General features: G+C 49.9%; 4 protein-coding genes across 4 annotated transcripts; 1 reads left to right on the plus strand and 3 right to left on the minus strand.

The window, feature by feature from the left end:
* The first annotated feature begins 1,012 nt into the window (after window positions 1-1,012).
* DEU56DRAFT_774241 (uncharacterized protein) lies at window positions 1,013-5,200 on the plus strand. Its single transcript, XM_041351611.1, has 8 exons — window positions 1,013-1,860; window positions 1,922-2,181; window positions 2,240-2,466; window positions 2,523-2,979; window positions 3,033-3,582; window positions 3,636-3,831; window positions 3,885-4,507; window positions 4,567-5,200. Exons 1-8 carry the CDS (start codon window positions 1,224-1,226, stop codon window positions 5,112-5,114), a joined length of 3,498 nt encoding a protein of 1,165 aa, XP_041213764.1. The 5' UTR covers window positions 1,013-1,223; the 3' UTR covers window positions 5,115-5,200.
* On the minus strand, window positions 5,201-7,686 carry DEU56DRAFT_774251 (FAD dependent oxidoreductase). The gene is made up of 7 exons (XM_041351612.1): window positions 7,432-7,686; window positions 7,279-7,375; window positions 6,786-7,226; window positions 6,583-6,682; window positions 5,993-6,207; window positions 5,567-5,663; window positions 5,201-5,441 (listed from the first exon to the last, which is right to left on the minus strand). Exons 1-7 carry the CDS (start codon window positions 7,601-7,603, stop codon window positions 5,256-5,258), a joined length of 1,308 nt encoding a protein of 435 aa, XP_041213765.1. The 5' UTR covers window positions 7,604-7,686; the 3' UTR covers window positions 5,201-5,255.
* A 1,090-nt stretch (window positions 7,687-8,776) lies between these two features.
* DEU56DRAFT_774285 (uncharacterized protein) lies at window positions 8,777-9,444 on the minus strand. The gene has a single exon (XM_041351613.1). It carries the CDS (start codon window positions 9,309-9,311, stop codon window positions 8,829-8,831), a length of 483 nt encoding a protein of 160 aa, XP_041213766.1. The 5' UTR covers window positions 9,312-9,444; the 3' UTR covers window positions 8,777-8,828.
* Window positions 9,445-10,686: 1,242 nt separating this feature from the next.
* DEU56DRAFT_774292 (phenylalanine ammonia-lyase) lies at window positions 10,687-14,160 on the minus strand. Its single transcript, XM_041351614.1, has 10 exons — window positions 14,038-14,160; window positions 13,875-13,945; window positions 13,253-13,824; window positions 12,785-13,191; window positions 12,634-12,723; window positions 12,383-12,492; window positions 12,242-12,333; window positions 11,947-12,188; window positions 11,780-11,886; window positions 10,687-11,728 (listed from the first exon to the last, which is right to left on the minus strand). The coding sequence occupies exons 2-10, from the start codon at window positions 13,934-13,936 to the stop codon at window positions 10,981-10,983; spliced, it is 2,430 nt and encodes an 809-aa protein (XP_041213767.1). The 5' UTR covers window positions 13,937-13,945; window positions 14,038-14,160; the 3' UTR covers window positions 10,687-10,980.
* Window positions 14,161-15,890: the final 1,730 nt, after the last annotated feature.

Below are 15,890 nucleotides of genomic sequence, written 5' to 3' on the forward strand. Positions count from 1 at the left end.
GTGTCTCTCCCAGCGTCGAACGCCGAAATTGATGTCTCGTTGGTAAAAGGTGGAGTCGTCGCTTTAGCATGATGCTCCAGAAGCTGACAAACTTGAAGTGGCCGGCCACTCGATTTGTGTTTTGCCAGATTTCAAGCCCTCGATGTCGATGCTTCGAGGTGAGGTCACGATGACTCACAACTTATTTGCCTCGATTAGTCCTCCGAGTCCATTGAATCAGAAGTCCCTGCACTTTTGTGGACGAGCTCAGGGAGTGCCCGAGGTTTTTCACCAATCTCCTTGAACGAACTTGCCGATAATTCGCTACGTATTGGAATAGCCTCATGACTGAACAGAAGGAGAATATGATCCGTCCCAGCGCAGATGCATCTACCAATTTTCCATGCTCTGTACTCCGACAACCCTAATCAGTGGAGAAACTTAACTTCTCATTGAGCGGACGATAATATTGCACGTCCGGTAGCACGGCTCCACGGGGACATCAAGCGGGTTTCTTTTGTTTTTCAAATGCTCTAACCTTGCTGACCTGGCAACATGTTGATCATTCAGGATACTCATTCTTGACTGAAGCGCTATTGAATTCAAAGAGTCTATGACCCAAGCGCTTCGTAATTTCCTGCCCAGGCATCATTTTTCTCTGCTCCTTCCTTTCCCTCTTGGACATGCTTACTTTTGGCATGCTCTCGGAAGCTCTCAGTTGCTATTTTGTCAAACCTGGACACTACGCGCTGTTGTGTACGCTGCCACATATATGCCACGACACTGATTTGTGTACTCTTTTCAAAATTCCATTCTGTTGGTGTTCTTCCGGGACTCGGTGACAGTGAGCTGCGACCTGCCACGTCGTAATGCAGATTAAGTTGAATTCTATCATTATACACTAGTAGTCTCATGGTCCTCGAAGTTCGTTGAGGTAGGCTAGGTAGTCGATGAACTTTTCCCGATTGGGAAGCTGAAGCTGAGTCATGTTATGCGGCATGATAAAAAAAAAGAAACGGGGGAGTTTGTCTGTTGTCTAGCTGTCATCGCCGCCAAGTGTGGATTCGAATTCCCTGTTGAGCCGCGAGAGCGTGTATGATTTTCACCCAGAACACACGCGACGAGTGCGTCTTTTATCCTGATTAGCGGCAGTCTATTGAAATTCGTTCATTAGCTATCTCAGTGACCTCGTTTTTTCCCTCCTCGAAGCTTGAAACCTTGAAGACCTTCCTAGCATAGAAAGGATGGCCCTTCCAATCAGGCCATCTGTTCTCCGTCAATTTTCTCGATGTAAAAACATTGGAGCTCGCGCTTTTCATTCCACCCCTCAGCGCGCGCTTATCTTTCCCACAAAGGCCTTACGAGCGGTAGCAGCTCCAGCAGTCGGCTCATATGCACCCAAGGATGGTGAACACGTACTCAACTCTCCATCAGAGCTTGCTCGCAGAATTTCTGCAAAGGTTCTTCCCAAACTTCCTCGTCCAGACGTCAAAAAGGTCGTCATCGTCGGCAGCGGTGGCCTCAGCATCGGTCAAGCCGGCGAGTTTGACTACTCAGGCTCCCAGGCATTGAAGGCTTTGCGCGAAGAAGGTGTCGATGCTGTTCTCATCAACCCTAACATTGCAACCTGGCAGACGTCTCATGAATTGGCATCCGAGGTCTATTTCCTTCCCATCACAGCTGACTACGTTGCATATGTATTGGAGAAGGAGCGTCCAGATGGCATCCTTCTGACCTTTGGAGGTCAAAGTGCGCTAAACGTTGGTATTGAGCTCGACAAGATGGGCCTCCTCGAGCGTCTGGACATCAAGGTCCTCGGAACTCCGATCCGCACTCTTGAAGTCTCTGAGGACCGTGAACTTTTCGTGCAAGCTCTCAAAGGTACCCGTTCTTTCCTATATATTTTTGGTTCATCATTTGACGCAACTTCTTTTCTCTTCAGAAATTGACATTCCGGTCGCACAGTCCACAGCTGTATCTACTGTCAATGCTGCTTTGGATGCAGCAGAGCAAATCGGTTATCCTGTCATCCTTCGGTCTGCATTCACCCTTGGTGGTCTCGGTTCCGGGTTTGCCAACAACCCCGATGAGCTTCGTGATCTCTCCGCAAAGAGTCTGAGTCTGTCCCCCCAGGTTTTGATTGAGCGGAGCATGAAAGGCTGGAAGGAACTCGAATACGAAGTTGTTCGTGATGGCGCTGATGTAAGTCAATTTCCGCTTGGCTGTATGTGTTGAAGTTGAACGCGCATTCTCTTGTCAGAACACGATCATCTGCTGCAACATGGAGAACTTTGATCCTCTCGGTACACATACTGGTGATTCGATTGTTGTTGCACCATCTCAGACTCTCCCGGACGACGAGTACCACATGCTTCGAAGCGCTGCTATCAAGGTCATTAGGCATCTCGGTGTTGTCGGCGAGTGTAACATTCAGTATGCACTTAACCCCAATTCCAAGGAATACTGTGTCATCGAAGTTAATGCCCGGTACGTTTCATTGGTTCTTTTCTTATTTTTTCTATCCCTAACCCGAATTCTCTCAGCCTGAGTCGTTCAAGTGCCCTGGCGTCGAAAGCTACTGGTTATCCGCTTGCCTACACTGCTGCTAAGATCGCCCTCGGACATACCCTCCCGGAACTACCCAATGCGGTGACTAAGACAACTACAGCTTGCTTCGAGCCTTCTCTGGATTACATCGTCACCAAGATACCCAAGTGGGACCTCGCCAAGTTTTCATCACAGGTCAATCGCGAAGTTGGGTCCTCAATGAAGAGTGTTGGGGAAGTCATGGCCATTGGTCGCACATTCGAAGAGAGTCTCCAAAAGGCTATTCGCCAGGTCGACCCGCGGTGGAAAGGCTTCGAGGCGTATGTCCAGCCTGAGGATCTTGACCATGCTTTGTCGAAACCCACAGATATGCGACTCTTTGCTATTGCTTATGCGATGTACAACAAGAACTACAGTGTTGACCAGCTGCACGACCTAACCAAGATTGACAAGGTGAGGAGCTCGCTCACAACCGAGTGCGTCACGGTATTCACATCCATTCCTAGTGGTACCTCTACAAAATAGACAATATCGTTCAAACGAGCAGGGCTATTAAGACAGTTGGTTCCATTGAGGAAATAGACCACGAACTCATGAAGCAAGCCAAACGCATGGGCTTCTCCGACGGTCAGATTTCTGACCTCGTTGGCTCCACTGAAGACACCGTCCGCGCCCACCGCAAGTCTCTTGGCATCACCCCTTTCGTCAAACGTATCGACACTCTGGCTGCTGAATACCCTGCGCACACGAACTACCTCTACACGACGTACAATGCCTCTGAGCACGACGTTGAATTCGATGAGCACGGTACCATGGTTCTCGGAAGCGGTGTATATCGCATTGGCAGCTCAGTTGAATTCGACTGGTGTGCAGTTACGTGCGCACGGAAACTGAGGGATATGGGCAAGCGCACGATCATGATAAACTACAACCCCGAAACGGTATCGACAGACTTCGATGAGGCCGACAGGCTTTATTTCGAAGAACTTGGCTACGAGCGTGTCATGGACATCTACGAGCTTGAACAGGCTCAGGGTGTCATCGTTAGTGTCGGTGGTGAGTTTAGCATTATTAACAAGCTTTCGGAGGAGACTAATGTTGTGAGCCAGGTCAACTTCCCCAGAACATCGCACTTCGTCTCAAACAGGATGGTGTCAAGGTCCTTGGTACTGACCCACAAATGATTGACACCGCCGAGGACCGCCACAAGTTCTCCTCGGTATTGGACAGCATTGGTGTTGATCAACCTGAGTGGTGTGAAGTCACAAGCCTGAAAGCCGCAAAAGCCTTTGCTGAGAAAGTTGGGTATGCATCGCTTAAACTTGAGCTAAAACCGCTTGTCTGATCCCTCTGTTTAGCTATCCGGTCCTCATCCGCCCGTCGTACGTCTTGTCTGGTGCTGCCATGAACGTTGTCTTTGAAGAGTCTTCCCTGGAGTATAACCTCTCTGCCGCCGCTTCCGTTTCTCCCCTGCACCCTGTCGTCATCACGAAGTTCATCGATAATGCGCAAGAGATCGATGTCGATGCCGTTGCTCACAAGGGCAAGCTCCTTGTTCATGCTGTCTCTGAGCACGTCGAAAACGCCGGTGTACACTCGGGCGATGCCACCCTTGTTCTCCCGCCCTTCTCACTCACAGAGACGGACATGGCGCGCTTGAAGACCATCGCAGAGAAGGTTGCTGCTGCATTCGAGATTTCTGGTCCTTACAACATGCAGATCATCAAGAAGCCTGCCGACGGACCGAACGACGAGCCTCAGCTCAAAGTTATAGAGTGCAACTTGCGGGCATCGCGGTCGTTCCCCTTCGTGTCGAAGGTCCTTGGCCATAATTTCATTGAGACCGCTGCAGCAGCCATCATGGACCACAACGTTCCGGAGCCTATTGATCTCATGAAGCAGAAACGTGATTATACTTCGATCAAGGTTGCTCAGTTCTCCTGGACTCGGTTGGGAGGCGCAGACCCCTTCCTTGGTGTGGGTGAGTATTCCTTGTACGCGGTCGGTTTTCGAGGTTCACGTTGTTGACTGTCGCTTTAGAAATGGCTAGTACTGGTGAAGTTGCCAGTTTCGGCCGAGACATCCACGAGGCATATTGGGCGTCGTTGCTCAGTACGACAGGCTTCAAAGTCCCCCGCCTCAATTCTGGCGTCCTTATTGGCGGAGACATCACCAAGCCTGAGATGGCCACCGTTGCCAAAGAGCTCCTTCATCTCGGTTTCAAGCTTTACTGCTCCTCGCCCGAGGTCGAAGCGTTCCTCAACAACCTCCCTTATGTCACCGCAAAGCGCATCTTCTTCCCCAAGACTGACAAGCGCAAGCTTCGTGAAGTGTTCGACGAGTATGAGATCCAGTGTGTTATAAATCTCGCAAAGGCACGCGGCACCGGCTTCACAGACGAGGACTATGTTGCACGGAGGAACGCCGTGGACTTTGGACTGCCGTTGCTTAACAACGCCCGTTGTGCGCAGCTGTGGGTGGAAGCGCTTGCGAAAAAGGTAGCCCAGGGTGGACTGGCGAAGTACACAGAGGGTAAGGTGCCCCCAGAGGTGCGATCTTGGCGAGAGTTCGTTGGCTGGCGAGCATAAACACATGATGAATCTTTTGTAATATAGCAACTTGATAGCCACATGTAAAGAATTGTAAGTATATGGACCGTGTTATCCGAGTTTTTTTGCTCTCATACAAATTTTCTAAACATACGAGCTTCTGAATAGCGGAATACTGAATCAGAACGTGGGTATCAGATCTTCCGGTCCACATAATTCGTTGATGTTAAGCTCCTGAGAAACAACCGACGTTCGCTCCCCGTTGGGAGGTTTCATCTCTCGATCGACAGCGAACCGTGCTGCAAGTTTGGGGTCTAACTTATCTTCTATAACGTCGGCCACAAGCTTCCCTAAGATAGGGAGGAACTGTTGAGGAAGAGGTCAGTTCTCGTTCTTGGATGTATTTCGGGGACTGTTCCACAAAGAGAAATGTGCTGACGCATCCAGTCATCACCACGTAGCACAAGAGGCAAGGAGAGAGAGAAAAACACCTTGAACGCATGTCCACTTCCGCTCGTTGCCAGGACCAGTCCCGAATCGCCGGGATAGCGCCCAATGACCCAATCACCATCTGGCGAATCAGTGTACCTATTCAGATGATCAGCACTTACGCCAAAAGCATTACATGAGTTTGGACAAAGAATGGATAGTTGAGGCATGGCGACGGAATCGCGAAGCAGATGTCTATACCCTCAGCTTGGCGAGTAGTTAAGCCATCGTCTGTCTTCCGACTCTCATGATGTGATCAATGTTCGCAAGCCTTCGTACCCTCGAACACAATCATTCGCCCCAACACCCTTGAACCCAATCACACAAGAAGAGTCAAGACCGACTCCAATCCAGCGTTTCCTCCATATCAGGAATACGGTGAAATTCCCGACAATCCTATATCCGAAGACACGGCGAAGTAAACTCACCAACACATCCTGGTCCCACTGAAGGGCTTCTCGGCAAGTGCAGGGTATACACTTCGCAGCTGGACCCTCAGCTCCTTCAAAATCGACCGCGGTATCCACATGCCGCTTTCTGGGTCGGAAACGATTGTGCGCGGGGTTGATAGAGTAGACCCAGGAGCTGTGTAGGTGTATCCACCAGCATGGATTGCGAATTTGACAACATTGCGATGTGTCGGCTGGAAAAAATGTTCAGTCAAAGTCAGTTACAATGAATACAATTGACGAATTGAAGGAAGAACTAGGAAGAATAGCCTGATAAACAAATGAGAAAGCACCACATGGGAGTGAATGGATTAGAAAACGGGTACGCAATATAAATATAGGTCTATGTCAAAGAGTGTCAGAGAGCGTTATTCAAATGGATGATCAATGGGCCTAATTGAGACCCATTAATGTGCAGAACACGACAGAATAGATCCTCATGGGTTCCCAAACGTTCAAGGAAACAGAGGTAACGTGTCAAATACCTGAGTAAAACCCGTAAACAGATATAATGAGGTTTGACCCCTTAGGGGGCTGGAAAACAACAACTTGGAAGAATGATAACTCACTGGGAAAACATAGAAACCGGTCCTGAAATCGAGTACGACAGGTGTCTTGCAATATTCCTCTGCCTCCTCCGGTGTCAGTTGAATCATCGCTATGCTTTGTCTTTTGACATCCGAAAAACATGCCAGGCAATAATATCAGTGTTCATCATAAACAAGGCATCACATCAGATTGAGCCAAGCACCGGACAACCTTGCCTGCTTACCCCGTAGCAAGGCACTTTCCCGTCAGCTTTAACGAGGGGAAAGCACCCGCAGTCCACGAACCGAGAGCGAGGACCACTACATTGGCATCGTATTCAGAGCCGTCGGCACAGCGCACGCCTTTTGTTTGTCCGTATTCGTCTTTAACCAAATCTTGAACTGTCTTGTTAGGTAGGACTTTGACACCACGTTTCTTCACATGCTCCATGAGGAGGCCAACTGCACGTTCAGCCTCTGCCCAACCACCATCATGGTTGATATAACTTGTAGAAGAGATATCCAACGACGTGAAGGTCCCCAGCCTACCAGAATTGTGAAGGTCTGAAGGAAACTGGGCTCTGATGGATGCAGGACTATCTAAGCGCTCGACCTTGGCGCCGTCATTGAGATCATTGTTAAACGACTGCTCAGTGTATGCATCGCCCAAGTTGAGGACACCGCACCTGTATTTGATACTATGGTCATTGTCCATTCAGTGCAAAATGTGACACAGACTCATGGTAACAGTTTTGCCACATATCCTTGCGCCATTCTTCGATCGCCTGGCGCGCAAGCCGCGTGTATTCCGGATCACCGTAACAAGAACGGACCACTTGCTGAAGGTGAGATATTCGATGCCGCAGAGAGACACTGGAAATGACAAAATACCTTTATTCATGTCAGTGCTCGCGGCATCGACCGCAGGCAGATGTTCAGCACGATCGAGTACTGTTACACCGGTGTAGCCACGTTCGAGTAGGTGGTAAGCAGTAGACAGACCAAAAGCACCCGCGCCAATGATAACCACTACAGGCTTTGGAGAGGAAATTGAGCTTGACATCACCGTAACCGTTGTGGCTGCAGGTGGTTGAAACGTTGATAGCCTCCGCGGCCATTGTGGGGTTCTCACTCAATGTCAGTGCATAATGAAAAAGAACGACTGTGTTCTACTACATTCGACTCTCTGGATATCGATTCCAAACTCACGCTATCGCTAGCTTACTGGTGACTTGCAGTGGTATGGGCCAGTACTTCAAATCCATATCTCAGTTGACACGGACCAGCCAATCTTCCAGTGGGCCTGCGACTGCGCTCTAGTTCAATCGAAGGGAAAACATCTTTGGCATCATGTTCATGCCGCCAACGTTGAACGAGATGAGTCTCGAATAGCATCGAACGGCCCAACTTGATGGACACCAAGACAACTGGCACACGTCTTGGGGCACAAGTTATCAGATAGATACTTACGAAGAACATTCATTTCATGTGACTCCCCGGTTGCACAATATGGCATTAATGCCTCTCGTCAACATCAAGAGACCGTACGACCGCACGGAGTCAGATTGAGCCTGAGGCCACAAACAGCCGCATCCAATCAGCCAACTTCTTCATTTCTGTTACATGATTGCATATATTGTGCCGGGGGTACTTAGTATTAACGTGACAGTGGGCCTGTGTCGCATTAACACAGACCAAGTTCTTTGTTCCTAACCCCGGTTCCTCACGCACACTGATATCCGGATCTCCATGGATTTTGGCGACGTTCGTTCTCAAGGAAGACCGACACAGCGGCGCTGGGCGAATAGAGTCGACACGAGACACACTGTGGTCCGTGGAATGCTGTCGATCCAATCACGAACGTGCCTAATATTGTGACGCAAAATGTCAACGCATGACCACAACCAACGTCAGTGACAGTGAGCTCGATCAGGCTACCCAGTTCCGCCCGGAAATGGAGAAAATAAATTTTATTCCATGGCCAAGCGTTGCCTAAGATTGACCCCGCAGAAGTCGTCCAACTTGTTCTGGAAAAGAAAAGAAGGCCAAGGAGCACTTTGGAATCTAATCGTCTGAAGTACCTCCTATGGCGGCCTCTTCGTCCACCGGGGATAGGTCTGCGAATCGATCACGAGAATGAAGAGCGGTAACGGAACCTTGATGGATCAAACACGTCGATGTCAGGTTGAAAGTCACGCCACTGTGGTGGTCTGATATGAGGATGACACGCGATGTCACAGACCGCAGGAATCAGAACAGAATGCATCACATATATGGAGCAGCAATATCTACCATATGTAAGGACGAAACGGTCGATGACACGCGATGACACAGACGGCAGGAACGAGGACAAAATGCAGAATGCACTCCACATATATATGGAGTAACGACATCTTACTATATGTAAGGATGAAACGGTTGATGTGACACGCGATGACACAGACCGCAGGAATCAGAACAGCATGCAGAATGCACTCAGGCTCACGGGCATGTATATGGAGCAACAACATAAACGAGATAATGACAGGGGGGTCCCGCAGAGCATGTACTCCGAGATCTGATCTGGAGGATCGGTGATGCCGCTTGATCCAACTCAACCGCATCGAGAGCGACTGAAATGGGAGGCGGAGTAGAGGCAGAGAGTCAGAGCTCGAAAAGACCCAAATCACGTCAAATATCACCAAGGTTTGAACGGATTTCAAGCGAATCTTCCAGGAGATAGGAGACGGGTGAGATCCGTCCAGCATGATTGTATACACTATGGTCTGCATGATACCATGACGTCTCACCGATGCGGCGAGGGAATAACTTTCGACATGAATAGTCTAGAGGATATCGAGTGTGAGTAGGATCAGCATGACAGTGACACAGGCGCCCTTTCCTTTTGAGAACATTTGATTTATTCAAGACCTCGACAAGAGAACATTACGCCTATATCCTCCCACTCCTATCAAACAAAGGTGCAGGTTTTGAAACCAAGAGATACCAAACAGCAGCTCGGAGATCCGTCCGGTGGACTAACCAACCGGCGCATGTGCACCGTGACCACACATAAGTCAACAATGCACGTAGTTATTGTTGTAGGATGTGGCGAACCTTGTGCTGCATGAGGAAAGGTTAGCATTAGTTGTGAGATCCCATTGCTCCGCTAGCTCAGCATCACAGAAAGAACCGATCGTTTAACTGATCCTATATCGAAGATTGATATTGTTCGTTTATGGTTAGAGGAAGACTTAGAAAGCATGTACAAGTCCCCGTGGAGTAGGAGTGGTTTTTACATGATATTGATATTTCGTGGCGAGCTGCACGAAAACAGCTGGTTGCCCGAGAATGCAGATTCCAGAGCGATACCAGCCAGAAATACATCAGCGGAACATGTCGTCAACGACTATTAAATAGACCTACCCCAGCCCAGACGCATAAGGACGGTTGTTTCGACTGTAACCACGTCTCATGAGACTGCTGCGGACGAGAACATGATCTCAGAAGGTTCACCCTAGAGTTTTTGCTGTGGGAAAAGTTCATTATCAGTGCCGTCCTGCTGCGCTTGCAGTTGTTAAACACATGGCTTGGCTGGAGGCGTGAGGAATGTAATTCAGACTCTGGCACCTATTGTAAATCGGCCACCCACCGCGGAGACTCACCCATGGATCCGAGAAACAAAGATTCTGACCGCCACATGGAGTATAGGCACTGGGCTCTGGAGAGGCACGCATTGTACCCATCCTGGAAGCCTGGGACACTCGAGCAGCGTCACCCATTGTCCAGGATGGTTTTGAAGTACTGTTAGGAGGACCGAGAGCAACCTCTCGACTCCGGGTCTCAGCACTGCCAGACATTTCATTTTCCTTCAGAAAATGAGGAAGCCTTGTCAAAGCAGCTCAATCGAAATTATTTACTCAGATGATTTACTCACGATGCGATGGAGGTAGTCTCCCCGTAGTCGGACCATATACCAGAAGGAATATAGTTCCTTGTGTATATGATGGAGGCCCGTGGTGGTGGTGCAAGTCTTGCTGAACATTCGGCTGTGCCGTCATGGTATTTGACAAAATGTCGAAGACACGGTTTCGGTTAATGCCATGCACGTTAGTAGCATTTACTCCTGCGCCTGCTCAACACCAAAAATCAAGAGACTTTATGTAATACGCGTCAAGGAATTCTATTAGACACGATAAATCTATCTAAGAGGCCTGTTATGCATGATATAGACGGGGAATTGTTGAACAGTGTAGGAAATAAATGCGTGGAGGCTAGTATATGGTAACGTAGTGATGCATGAAAGGATGTCGATTATCAAAGAAATTTTCGTGAATATCAAACAAATAAAAGTAAGAGGATGACGGCGCTGTAGGAAGTGGCCGCCTCTCCAAATCTGCTCAAGCTGTAAGCACACGGACGCCTGGGAGTCAGCCTCCGTGGAAGGACTGCGAAGGCTCCTCACAACCCCTCGATGCCCTCAAGCATCCCCACCACAACCCGCCCAACCCTTCCATCCCTAATCGCCTCACAAATAACAGAGACCCCGTTCCCAATGGTCCCATCCTCACCCTCTAGGCCATCCTGCATCCCAAACACATCTCCCCTGAGATTCGCAGCCCCGTGCATTCGCACGCCTAGTGTCACCCTTACAAACTCGTACAGTGCACGCGTCCGCGGTGCGAGGTACTTGCTTGCTGGGGTGGGCCCGCGCCATGCCACCTTTGTCTCCTCAGTACTCGGGCTTGCACCACGCACTGCGTTCGGCTGTGCGCCCAGATAAGCGCATCGCAGCTCTGTCAGCTTCTTCGCTAGCCCCGCGGCAAGGGATGCAATGAACACCGGGAGGGCCCCAAGCTCTGCACCTTGCACTGGAGAGGTTGAGAGTGCCGTGATGAGCGGTACCACGCACGCGCCTGCAACCTTGTGCATCCGTGCGTTTGTCTCTAGCGTTGTTGTGCGGTCGAGCGCCTCTGTTAGTGCCGGAATGATAGCGGCCACAAGCGAGGTAGTCGTGGAGTTTTCAGTAAGCGAAGGGAAGGCATCGAGGAGGGATGAGCGGATGAGTCCTGGGAGCACTATACGCAGCTCCTCGCCGAGTGCGCGAAGATCGAGCGCCTGGCATATCACGATGAGATGTGAGGCGGCGAGAAGAGTGGACACTTCAAGTGCAGTGAGGGTGTACCGTGCTGAGATGAGCGCGAGTGAACTATAGGGTTGAAAATGTTAGTTCAGAAAGGAGAGAAAAGAAAGAACGTACTTGACGCTCTGATTGTGCATCTCAGCGCTCACATTGCCCACGCCTACGTTCATTCCACCAAGTGCATTTAACTCGCCCGCATACGACGCAGCAGCGATATCCACTCCCTGTCCACGTAATTACGATTAGCCATCCCATCGGCACAGAATCAGACTAAAATCGCGCACCTTGAACGCGAAATCCAATCCGACCTCTCCACCCGCCAAATTCGGGAACAAGCCCCGGTTCATGGCTGGGTTCAGAATCTCCGTAAGCTGAACGAACATCAGTTTCCCGATGTGCGCGAGGCTGAGACGGACATGGTCCATCGCGTTCGTCAGGGCAAGCGCTTGGAAATTGCCTGCATGGTGGACCTGTCCAGTCTGGTTATTTGACGCAGAAGGGGGCTCAATAAGGGGGTTGTCGGTGGCTGTTAGGGTAAGGGATTAGTCGTTATGTGACTACAGGGCTGGGACAACTTACTGGAGTTAACCTCGGTCGTGATTACCTGCGCTGCATTTGCGAGGTCCTCGAACTGGGGGCCGAGCCATTGGGGGGCTGTCCGGAGAGAGTAACTGCAAAGGGTTAGCGTTTGAGTTTTAGTGTGACCAAAGCGGAACTTGCCGGTCCTGCCTCAACACGCCGGCATCATCCTCAATCTTGACTTCTATCTCATGTTCGCTTGCAAAGGAAGACCCAGCGAGCAGAGTGTGCATGAGACGTGCAGAGTGGATCTGGATTGAGTCACCAAGGGATTACGAGTGATTGCAGTGGGAAAAATGCATTATGTTTCGGAAGTTAGAGCCACCACAAGAAGAACGAAAAGAAAAGAAAATCAGTTCTCTTGACCGCTTGAAAAATACGAAAAAACGCACCTGTCCAATGTGTGGCCTTGCCTCGCTGACAAAGGGATCAAAGCTGCCCCTCGCGCCGAGCATCGCTTCAACGGACATGGCTGTTAGGACCTATAAGCACAGACGAGTCAGTCTGATGCAAGAGACGGCGGTCAAATGTTAAAACACTCACGGCACCCAACACGCCCACTCCCCGTGCGCCTCTCACAACCAATGCACTCACAGCTGCACTAAACGCCGTGCCATTCAGGATCCCCAAGTGCTCCTTGCTCGAGAGCGGGAGGGGGGTGATGCCGGCAACCTGCAAGGCCTGCGAGGCAGGAAGGAGGGCGTATGATCCGTGACTGTCTGTTTTTGGAGTATCTGTGGGTAGGGTAAGGGTATCGGCTGAGGGCGGCAGGGGGGTGGACGTGGCGAAGGGTGACAATTCGGGCGAGGAGTGTGGCGAAGATGTTCCAGTTGACAAGGGGGTTGAGAAAGTGCTAGATATGGCTGAAGACGGATGAGGCATGGGAACCCAAGCCCTGATAGCGGGATTTCCAATTAGTGTTGCGGCAATGTAGGAAAGGGAGGACAGGTCTGTGGAAAGGGAGTTGATTAGTACCTAAACAAAGTAAAGAGATAGATACAGATTACTGACCGCCACTGGCACTGACGCTGCCCCTCATGGGAACGACAGGGGTAACGCCCTTATTAAGGAGTTCTGCCATTTTCTCGACAAGTTCCCAGCGGACACCGCTGTGTCCGCGCATGAGACTGTTAGCGCGGACAAGGAGAGCGGCACGTGTCCAAGGTGGTGGCATAGTAGTGCTGGTGAATGGGTCAGAGAGCGGGGCGGGGGAAGGTAAAGGGTTGTTATTGAAAGACGAGAGGGTGGGGATAGCAGTGGAGGGACTCGGCGCGTAAGTAGGGAGAATGACGCCGGCATGCTGGTGCTGGAGGAGAGCAGCACCGAGCGCAATAGGATCATCTGTCCTTGTGTCTGCGCTGCCACCAAATCCAGTGCTGACACCATAGACACTAATGCCCGCTGCGACCTTGCTCTCAATGACAGCACGGGAGGCAGCTACATTTGCTTTGACATGTTGGTCATCAGTAAGATGAATTTTAACTGGATTGCTGCCGGGGGATGATGAAGGTGGGTAGAGTGCGATAGCAGCAATTTGAGAAATGGATAAGGCAGATCCTGTGATTGTGATTGGAGATCCGGTACTGCAAGAAGAATGAGTACTAGCACTACTTAAGTGGACGGGTTGACATACAGGTAAGAGTCGAGCTCCTTGACGTCCTGGACGTATTGGGAGACGAGAGCATGAGTAGACATGATGAATATCTAAGTTGAAGGAGGAGGTGAGTTGTGTAAGTGCGATGTATTAAGCAGTTTATATACTGTGTCGGTCCGAATTTAAATGCACGGATACTTACTAGGTTTTATATTTCTCTTCAGACGGTGTGATCCGCCCGAAAGAAGCTGGCGCTGAAGCCGTTGCGTTTTCTTTCTTTTGTGAACAGGTTTGTTCAACATGACACAGTATGTGACACAGCACTAATGTAGACGCTCAAATCGAGATCCATAGTACCGTTCTCTACGCGACCCCTCCAGATTGACCCCCAATCTTCGGGGGGGTTAACTCAATTTATGATCCGTGCCAGCAACGTACTTACTGTCACCGTGACCCCAGCTTATAGTTCAATTGAAACCGTGTGACACCTACGTATCACCCGTACTCTCGCGGGAGAGCTCATGTACTAACAGTATCCGCGACCATCTCTCCATACAGCTCATCTTGAAATGTTCATTTGAATGGTAGCATCCCCTCATTCCAACCAGTAATGCTCTGTCTGTGTCGCCCCAGTTTAATCGAAACCGTGACTCATGGAAGCTATGTATCGGAAGTACATAGTATCCGTTGGACGCCCGTTCTACTTCTCAAGCCATCCTCTGATTCCAGAATACCGTGACAGATAGCCTATATGTACGTACTCCTTGTCATTCGCGTTTCCCTTCTTCATTTCCAGGCTGTGCGGATCCTCCAGATGATTTTGACGACGCTGAAACAAACGGAATTCTTCCAAGCCGCACCTTCATCAGCCGGCTTTCAATTCACTCAATGAGAATATGCTTGGTTACCTCCTGGGACATCATCCCTGTCCTGTGTATTTTTGAGCAAGTATGTATAATTAAAAAAATATCTCCACCTATCTTAAGGATGCCAGGGTCATTTTTATTATCCATTTTTTCCCGAGTCCCGACCACGCTGAGCGGCGCAGCATGTGCATATGACCCTTATATCCTATCTTATCTCTTGCATTTTCTCGCATCATTTGATCTCCCAATGCAGTTGGTTACTCGTGAGCAAATTTATGAATCTCACCTATGGATAGTATATACTAACTTGAGGGTTCCAACGCCCAGGTATCTAGGTTCCTAATGTCATTCACCCTATCGCCAACCGAGACGCCATCCTTCGTTTCCCCCCCGGCTCATGATCTACTGGTTGGCAGTCCATTGTCCTCCCAAATGTTGGTCTAATGCATGTGCTAATTATGTTAGGTTTCAGGAAATTGCTCCCATTCAAGCCGTAGTATTTACACGTCGCGCACTACAAGGTACTACGTTTCGGTTACCAATTCTGCATGCCGGCACTACATATTACTTCATCTAAAAAGTTGTTTCGAGTCTCGGCTGGCGCAGACACATATAGTCTTCTGAGGAATTCTCAGAACACCCCAGCCGGTTTCAAATTCCATATTGCTTGGACAACTTCAATTCGCCTCCTGAGGCCCGAGCTGCGTCCCGAACATGCTTGCTCGGGGCGGCAGAGACCGATGATGATAAGTCCCTCATGGATTCAGCTTCTTGCGCTAAGTGCCAATCTATTGGTGCTACGTACTGCCCCCCTACGATGCCCTTCATAACATTTGACCGTGTCGGCTCATCATTGGCACAAATGGTAATTTGTCATTGACCCCAAAACCCGTATTTTTATGTTCATTGGTGGTGAATAGCGGTCATTCCCCTGCCTTCGGTGACTTATCGGTATTTGCCGCGGACTGGGTGCGGCGCAGGTAGGCCTGTTTATCGTCAAGCAAAATCCCTCGTTCTTGGTTCACTTTCGATCAATATTAATATTGCCAATGTTTTTGACATGCTTACGACATGATCCAGGGTCCATTACCCTGGACTTCTTGCGCCCGCCCGGCTACACCACTCACCGACTGCGATTGTACTTATCATGTAGGTCAGATGCGGCGGCATTCCTGTCGTGGGAACTGGC

Source organism: Suillus clintonianus (assembly GCF_016758775.1).
Source record: "Suillus clintonianus strain FC179 chromosome Unknown DEU56scaffold_6, whole genome shotgun sequence".
NCBI lineage: Eukaryota > Fungi > Basidiomycota > Agaricomycetes > Boletales > Suillaceae > Suillus > Suillus clintonianus.

Excerpts from the sequence above, each read along its gene's own strand:
- DEU56DRAFT_774292 (XM_041351614.1), bottom strand. The coding sequence starts at position 13,936 with ATGTCTACTCATGCTCTCGTCTCCCAATACGTCCAGGACGTCAAGGAG. Across the intron at positions 13,825-13,874 it reads AAGGAGCTCGACTCTTACCT|TACCGGATCTCCAATCACAA; the intron begins GTATGTCAACCC and ends TTCTTCTTGCAG. Across the intron at positions 12,189-12,241 it reads CACGACCGAGGTTAACTCCA|CCACCGACAACCCCCTTATT; the intron begins GTAAGTTGTCCC and ends TTACCCTAACAG.
- DEU56DRAFT_774241 (XM_041351611.1), top strand. The coding sequence starts at position 1,224 with ATGGCCCTTCCAATCAGGCCATCTGTTCTCCGTCAATTTTCTCGATGT. Across the intron at positions 2,467-2,522 it reads GTCATCGAAGTTAATGCCCG|CCTGAGTCGTTCAAGTGCCC; the intron begins GTACGTTTCATT and ends GAATTCTCTCAG. Across the intron at positions 3,832-3,884 it reads GCCTTTGCTGAGAAAGTTGG|CTATCCGGTCCTCATCCGCC; the intron begins GTATGCATCGCT and ends CCCTCTGTTTAG.
- DEU56DRAFT_774251 (XM_041351612.1), bottom strand. The coding sequence starts at position 7,603 with ATGTCAAGCTCAATTTCCTCTCCAAAGCCTGTAGTGGTTATCATTGGC. Across the intron at positions 6,208-6,582 it reads CCGGTTTCTATGTTTTCCCA|CCGACACATCGCAATGTTGT; the intron begins GTGAGTTATCAT and ends CATTTTTTCCAG. Across the intron at positions 5,664-5,992 it reads AGTGGGACCAGGATGTGTTG|GTACACTGATTCGCCAGATG; the intron begins GTGAGTTTACTT and ends TCATCTGAATAG.
- DEU56DRAFT_774285 (XM_041351613.1), bottom strand. The coding sequence starts at position 9,311 with ATGCAGACCATAGTGTATACAATCATGCTGGACGGATCTCACCCGTCT.